Below are 8,313 nucleotides of genomic sequence, written 5' to 3'. Positions count from 1 at the left end.
TAGAACAAAGATGCACATTCCCCTTTCCTCCTACTTTCCTGGTTAGCATGATGTTTTCTATATAGAAAATGCAAATTAATTATCTGAAAAACAAGACGTCTCCTTCCACACCCACTGCTCTTCTAGGGCAAGTGAAAACAACACTCGCCCATCACTTCCTCTCCTTGTTTGCATCTCTTCCTCCCTCACTGCCTCATACACTTCCAGACTTTTGGGGAGTGGGGAGGGGCAGATGATGACGACTCTTGCATATTTTGCAAGTGGCAATTGAAGCTAGTAGTTTTAAAAGCGACCCCACAGAAGATTTCTTTTTGGTTGGTTTACTAACAACCTTTTAGTTCTAGAATTTCGGGATGTATAAAGTCAGAAAGAAAAACCACTCACCATGATATCCAAAAGAAAATGGTGCAAACAGGTTAATGGGGCCTTGTTTGGCTATAGAACTAGTGCACTGTGCAATATTGAGTGTTTCAGTGAATTTTTTGTATCTCAAGCACATTTTGGCACCTTATAATGTGGCTCAGTACACTCAGGATAAGTAAATCAAAAGTGCTTCTCCACATCTGTGAGTTGTATGGCACGATCTCTTAAGCTTAAGTAGAAGCTGATTAAATGAATCCATCAAAACTACTGCTATGGATGTAATTGATGAAAGGTGATGGAGACCGCCCACCTTTTCCCTTTGCATTGTTTGGTGAGTTGGTGATACCTAAGGTCACTACTGTCTACCTCCTTTCAGCCCAAGCGTATGGCCACTCATTGCTCCTAGTAGGGCCTAAATATCCCTAACATAGCAGGGGGCAGGGATCATGCTAGCTTTTTCCCAAAGCAGTGGATGACTTCATGACATCTTTGGTTCATCTGTATCGTCTTCTCACATTTTTGTTGGAATCTTTAAAAGGCACAGCCCTACATCTTTCCCCCAGCTGAGACTGCAAGAGTCCCCAGCTGACTTATTCAAAGCACTTCTTGCCACGGGTCCAGCAGCATGGGAACTTACTCAAATCCAGTTGCTTGGAAACCACTATGTCTGGCTTGTCCTCCTTCCCCTCCACAGTCTGCCCCCTTACGCAGCAGGCACCCAGACATTCCTAAAGTTCATCACTCTCCACTACACTCCGAGAAGAGCATGAATACACCATTGTGCTTTCCATGGAGGAAAAGGCAGAGAAAATGTCAAGTCCTTTACTGGTGAGAGATCCGTAGCGACTGCCACTGGGCCGGATGGACATGGGCGGTGGGATCTGCTGGTGCCACTGAGCTGGAAAATGGACCAAATAACATGTTACAATCAAAGGAATGCAGTCAAGTGGGTACAAGGCAGGGGTATATTCTGTCCTCATTCAAACCCTTTCTGTGAAATATATCTGGGTCTGAAATGCGTCATTTGCAAAAGAACAATGAAATCTCTCCTCTCCTGCCAGGAATAGGCAAACTGGGCTGGCGAGCTCTTATGCTCCTAATTCCAAAACCCACGATCTGGGACTATAAGAGTAGCTGTAGTGGGATGCCTGGGTGGCTCAGTCGGTTAAGCATCTACCTTCGGCTCAGGTCATGATCCCAGGGTCCTGGGATCGAGTCCCGCATCGGGCTCCCTGCTCGGCGGGGAGTCTGCTTCTCCCTCTGCCCGCTGCTTCCCCCTGTTGTGCTCTCTCTCTCGCTCACTCTCAAATAAATAAAAAATCTTAAAATAAAAAAAAGAGTAGCTGTATAGGGTGATTTGTCAAAATATCTCCTCTTATGTTCCCTCTCACTGACCTAGCATGGAGTCTCCCAGTGGCAGTGTAGAAAGAGCTGCAGGCTCTCAAGGGCAGGTATACCTCAGAAGGTAGAGACAAGAAACCTGAGGTAATGGAAGCCAAAAGATGGGTCCAGAAGTACCTATTTCACACCCTAATCACTAATCAGCCACTACCTACCCACCACCCTAATCAGGTTCTAATGCGTTGTAGCAAGAATACTGAAACATAACTTATGTGCAATCAACCATGGTTCAGGGACAAAAGAGAATGCATTAGAATTTTCATGTTCAGCAAGCACTGTCTAAAGGAGACCTTGTTTTTAGCAGAGATGATCCTTAGACTTGAACATGCCTGAATGAAATATCCATCCAAACTGCTTTGTCTTGCTGTTGTGTCTGATTCAGAAATTACCAAGCAGTCTTCTGATTAGGTTTCTAGGGACTTGGCGTGGAAAAGGGGGAGCACCACTTGGGGAACATGGATGCTCTGGATCCTAGAAAGCTATGGACCTATTTAGCATTCTTATTTACAAACTGGACCTTTGTTGATTTCATTATTTTGAATCAGTTTTTTTAGAGTCTAAATACCTCTGAATGGATTGATAAAATCAAGTTTTGAAAGCTACAAAAGTGAGGACAAAACTTACAGTGATTCCACTAAAGAGCAGGCACTCAGTGAGGCCACTGAATAGTCAAGTCTCTGCTCCAGACCCCTTAACCAGACTACTGTAATTGCTTCTATCAGAAGCCCTACTTTGGATGAGAGAGGGGAGCCCATCTGCTGTCCCGGTTCCTTGGACAGGCAGGAAATGGTAGTGGTGGTGGTGGTGAGGGGGTAGGGGATTGATTTTAGCCCAAGTCCTCCATTCCCTCCTCCACTCCCAGTCCCAGTCGAGGAAACAGCACCCCCTATTGTTGGTGCTGCTCAATCAAGACAGGAGCCTGGGAGAGGTGAGCCCGGAAAACTGAACTGGGAAGTGGAGAGCAGGATTGGGACAAGACTTACCAGTTTCAGGGCTTGTTGGTACTGAGTTTCTTAGCTGGAGAACTATTTCCCTCTGACATGGGAAAGTGGATGAAATGAACAGGGGACTTAGACTAGGTTAAATATATCGATGGCCTCTCTCTCCCCACTCCCTCACCAGGGAAAAGTACATTAGAGTCAGCGTCCCTCACAGTTGAATTTCTTTTCAAGTCCAAGGATAAAGGAAAATAATCAGAAACCTATGTATTTCCTCCAAATATTAGACCTAGGGAAAAATGGAAGGCCAAGGGCCCTCCTGTATGGTATACCTAAGGGTGTATCTAGTATGCACCTATGAATAGCAGGGACCTCAGGTTCTAGACACAGTGACTCTTAGTTGTTATTCTGGTTAATCATGTTGAACCAGTAATGAGTAAGAAATTTATTAATTATTAAATTATTTTTAAAAAAATTTTTTAAAGAAGAGGAAAAAAAAAGAATCACCCTTTTGGATTAAGGAATATATCTCCAAAAATACCAGTTAATGTAAAAAGTATAGAGGAGAGGAGCAGGATACATTACATTACATTAATAAAGATTGACTTGTTAAATTCTTTTTTTTTAAGATTTTATTTATTTATTTATTTGACAGAGAGGGAGACAGCGAGAGAGGGAACACAAGCAGGGGGAGTGGGAGAGGGAGAAGCAGGCTTCCCTGCAGAACCAGGAGCCCGACGCAGGGCTCGATCCCAGGGTCCTGACCTGATCATGACCTGAGCCGAAGGCAGACGTTTAATGACTGAGCCACCCAGGCACCCCTAACTTGTTAAATTCTTTTGAAAATTAGAAATACGGCTCAAAGGAATGATACAAAAACCTATTTGCATCCTGGCTATAGATACTTAACCTCCCTGAGTCTCAGTTTCTTCAGCATTTAGATGAGGGCGACAACAATTACAATAATTGTTTGGGGGGGTCTAAGGGTACCATTTTGTAAATTACAAGTCATTATACAAACATCATTTGATATTAGGACAGCTCTCTATTATTAGTCTGGTTGTTGGATTGGCACAATAAATATTTGTGAAATGAATTAACAGATGAATGGGGGCAGGAAAATTCTGCTGGGTGGAGGTATGTCTGGGGGGAATGACAGGCAGTGAGGAGGGAATTCCAGTGGGTGGCCCATGGTATTAAGGAGACAGCATGAGATGTTGGATGATCAGAAGCATAAACACAGTTAAACTCTGAAAGAGCTGTAATTCCTAACATTATAGGACATTTTTTTTTTTTTTTAAGATTTTATTTATTTGCGAGAGAGAGAATGAGAGACAGAGAGCATGAGAGGGAGGAGGGTCAGAGGGAGAAGCAGACTCCCTGCTGAGCAGGGAGCCCGATATGGGACTCGATCCCGGGACTCCAGGATCATGACCTGAGCCGAAGGCAGTCGCTCAACCAACTGAGCCACCCAGACACCCATATAGGACATTTTTTTGAAGAAGCTTAAGCTCATAGTAAAATGCAAAAGTGTACAAAAGCCCTGAGGTGACTAGGATGAAGTGATTTTTAAAATCCATCGCTTTAGCACTAAAATATAATCCAACCAATTCAGTTATGGAAACACACTACACCTATCCTTTAAAAAACTGTTTTCAGCTATCTATCACACACAGATGTTTAGCCGAAGACATTACACCTACCATATATATCCAACCTCGCGGTGCACGACACGATGCCGGCTTCATTCTTGGCTGACAACGTGTACCATCCAGCGTCGGATTTCTTGGCTGGCTGAATGAGGAGGCAGACATACCCTGTTGTGTCCTGGTGCATACTGGAGAAAAAAGAAAACACATCTGCATTGTACCTGGGGGCAGAAAAGGTCTTGAGCAGTTCAGGGCTCAGGGAAACTCTTGCGGCAAATCCAGCAGTGCCGTGCATCCTCTCTCCTCCCTGACTCTACAGGGAGGGATGGGGGAATCGGCTTAAAGCAATTATCAAAGGCAAACTGAACAGTGGAAAGCAGTCACAAAAGAGCAGGAGTTAACCCAGTGAGGCCCAGATGAGGGTTGACAGCCTAGGCTGAGACCCGTTCTTGCCCTCCCCACTGCTTCACCTCTCTTGGAGTTGTACTCCCCACCAGAGGGGCCCCCACTTGTCACAACCAAAGTCCAGAAAAATCTCTCTTCCAAACCAGATTGGACATTTCAACGAGCACTTTGCTAGGAAGCTAAAAGAAAGTAGACCAAGATGAGAGTCATGTTGATGTACAGTTAGCATGGAGGGGTTATTTCTTAACGTAACCAATTGGGCATGTGCAGCATTTAGTTAAATACAGTTCAGGAGAAAATTCCTTCTGTTTCCTCCACATCATTAGTTCTCACCCTTGGCTGCACATTGCAATCTTGGATAATTACACTAGAACTTCAGGCTGGGTTTAACATGTTATGTTAATTATTATTATTATTTTAAATAAACTTTATGCCCAACATGGGGCTTGAAATCATGACCCCAAGATCAAGAGTGGCATGCCGTACTGACTGAGCCAGCCAGGACCCAACATGTTATATTAATTTAACCTGAAGCATTAACTCAAGAATATTTTCTGTGCTTGCTTTAAGTTTTACCAGAGAAAAATCTTGACCTGTATATGTAGGCTTCTTAGATGCCAAAATTCTGTAAAGTTTGACAGCTACAACATCCTCTGGGACAAATTCAGTTTACTGTGAAGAAATAATTCTCAGTAGAAACTTTTGTACACAAGTTGCTTTTGTTTGCTTGCCCCCTCGTGGCATACAACGGAAATGGCAAAGGTAAGGTTGATGAGAGGAAATCTAGCAAGGTACCCACTTTTGGAAACTGGATTCTTAGTTACTTTATTTTTTTTATTTTTTTAAAGATTTTATTTATTTATTTGACTGAGAGAGCGAGAGAGGGAACACAAGCAGGGGGAGTGGGAGAGGGAGAAGCAGGCTTCCCACTGAGCAGGGAGCTCAATGCGGGGCTTGCTGTGGGGCGCGATCATGGGATCATGGGATCATGGGATCATGACCCGAGCTGAAGGCAGATGCTTAAGGGCTGAGCCACCCAGGCGCCCCTCTTAGTTACTTTAAAAATAACCATGTCATGATGGATAGAAAAGGAGTTACTGCCTTAATATTTTGTTCTGCTTTATTTTATGTTAGCTTTTTACTGTCAAAGGGGTTTCCTGGGTACTAATATGACTGAAGATATGTGACAATATGCAGGATCTTCACAAATTCCTGATATATTTTTATTTTTATTTTTTTTATTTTTAATTTTTTTAAAAGATTTTATTTATTTATTTGACAGAGAGAGACACAGCGAGAGAGGGAACATAAGCAGGGGGAGTGGGGGAGGGAGAAGCAGGCTTCCCGCCGAGCAGGGAGCCCGATGTGGGACTCGATCCCAGGATCTTGGGATCATGACCTGAGCCAAAGGCAGACGCTTAACGACTGAGCCACCCAGGCGCCCAGCTGATACATTTTTAAATTTAAAAATTAAAGTTTTAACAAAATCAGAAATGAAAGAGGAGAAATAACAACCAACACCACAGAAATACAAAGGATTATAAGGGAATATTATAAAAAATTACATGCCAACATTGGACAACTTAGAAGAAATGGATAAATTCCTAGAAACATATAACCTCCCAATACTGAATCAGGAAGAAATGGAAAATTTGAACAGACCGATTGCCAGCAATGAAATTGAATCAGTAATCAAAAAACTCCCAACAAACAAAAGTCCAGGACCAAATGGCTTCACAGGTGAATTCTACCAAACATTTAAAGAAGAGGTAATACCTATTTTTCTCAAACTATTCTAAAAAATAGAAGAGGAAGGAAGGCTTCCAAATTCATTCTATGAGGTCAGCATTACCCTGACACCAAAACCAGATAAAAACATTACAAGAGAAAGAAAGAAAGAAAGAGAGAAAACTGCAGGCCAATATCTCTAATGAACACAGATGCAAAAATCCTCAACAAAATATTAACAAGCTGAATCCAACAATACATTAAAAAAATTCACCATGATCAAGTGGGATTTATTCCTGGGTTGCAAAGGTAGTTCAATATTCATAAACCAATCAATGTGATATATCACATAAACAAGAGAAAGGACAAAAACCATATTATCATTTCAATAGATGCAGAAAAAGCATTTTACAAATCATTCATGATAAAAACTCTTAACAAAGTAGGTTTAGAGAGACTATACCTCAACATAATAAAGGCCTTATGTGAAAAACCCACAGCAGACATCATACTCAATGGTGTAAAACTGAAAGCTTTTCCCCTAAGGTTAGGAATAGGACAAAGATGTCCACTCTCACCACTTTTATTCAGCATAGTACTGGAAGTCCTAGCCACAGCAATCAGACAAGAAAAAGGAATAAAAGGCATCCAGATTGGTAAGGAAGGAAGAAGTAAAATTTTCACTATTTGCAGATGACATGATACTATATATAGAAAACCCTAGAGACTACTAGAACTGATAAATGAAGTTGGTTAGGTTGCAGGATTCAAAATCAATATACAGAAATCTGTTGCATTTCTTTCTTTCTTTTTTCTTTTCTTTTCTTTTCTTTTCTTTCTTTCTTTCTTTCTTCTTTTAACAGTTTTTAAAGTCAGTTCTATGCCCAATGTGGGTCTTGAACTCACAACCCCAAGACCAAAATTTGCATGCTCCACTGACTGAGCCAGCCAGGCACGCCCCCCCTCATTGCATTTCTATATACTAGTAATGAAGCAGCAGAAAGAGAAATTAAGAAAACAATCTGATTTACAGTTGCACCAAAAATAATAAAATACCTAGGAATAAACTTAATCAAGGAGATGAAAGATCTGTACTCTGAAAACTGTAATACACTGATGAAAGAAATTGATAAAACAATGATGAAAGAAATTGAAGATGACACAAACAAATGTAAAAATATTCCATGCTCATGGGTTAGAAGAACCAATATTGTTAAAATGTCCATACTACCCAAAGCAATCTACAGATTTAATGCAATCCCTATCAAAATACCAATAGCATTTTTCACTGAACTAGAATAAATGATCTTAAAATTTGTATGGAACCACAAAAGACCCCAAATAGCTGAAGCAATCTTGAAAAGAAAGGCAAGGTGCCCTTGGGTGGCTCAGTCGTTAATCTGCCTTTGGTTCAGGTCATGGTCCCAGGGTTCTGGGATCGAGCCCCACATCGGACTCCCTGCTCAGCGGGAAGCCTGCTTCTCTCCCACTCCCCCTGCTTGTGTTCCCTCTCTCGCTCTGTCAAATAAATAAATAAAATCTTAAAAAAAAAAAGAAAAGCAAAACTGGAGGTATCACAATCCCAGATTAAAAGTTATACTACAAAGCTGTTGTAATCAAAACAGTATGATGCTGGCACAAAAATAGACCAATAGATCAATGGAACAGAATAGAGAGCCCAGAAATAAACCCACAACTGTATGGTAATTAATCTTTCACACAGGAGGCAAGAATATGCAATGGGGAAAAGACAGTCTCTTCAACAAATGGTCTTAGGAAAACTGGACATGCAAAAGAATGAAACTGGACCACTTTCTTACACCATACAG

The 8,313-nt window shown here is 41.6% G+C and overlaps 1 protein-coding gene across 2 annotated transcripts in view; it reads right to left on the bottom strand.

Annotated features, from left to right (window-relative positions):
* Positions 1–8,313, bottom strand: part of MYPN (myopalladin) — a 73,607-nt gene continuing 65,294 nt past the window's right edge. For both annotated transcript variants that reach the window (XM_032423702.1, XM_032423703.1), the window contains exons 18-19: positions 4,406–4,539; positions 1–1,261 (exon numbers count right to left, since the gene is read on the bottom strand). In XM_032423702.1, coding sequence (XP_032279593.1) covers positions 1,092–1,261; positions 4,406–4,539 — 304 coding nt within the window. In that variant the 3' untranslated portion in view covers positions 1–1,091. The remainder of the gene's footprint in view (positions 1,262–4,405; positions 4,540–8,313) is intronic.

The sequence above is a fragment of the Phoca vitulina genome, unplaced genomic scaffold (assembly GCF_004348235.1).
Source record: "Phoca vitulina isolate PV1807 unplaced genomic scaffold, GSC_HSeal_1.0 scaffold29, whole genome shotgun sequence".
NCBI lineage: Eukaryota > Metazoa > Chordata > Mammalia > Carnivora > Phocidae > Phoca > Phoca vitulina.
This window is presented reverse-complemented; position numbering and strand designations above follow the sequence as displayed.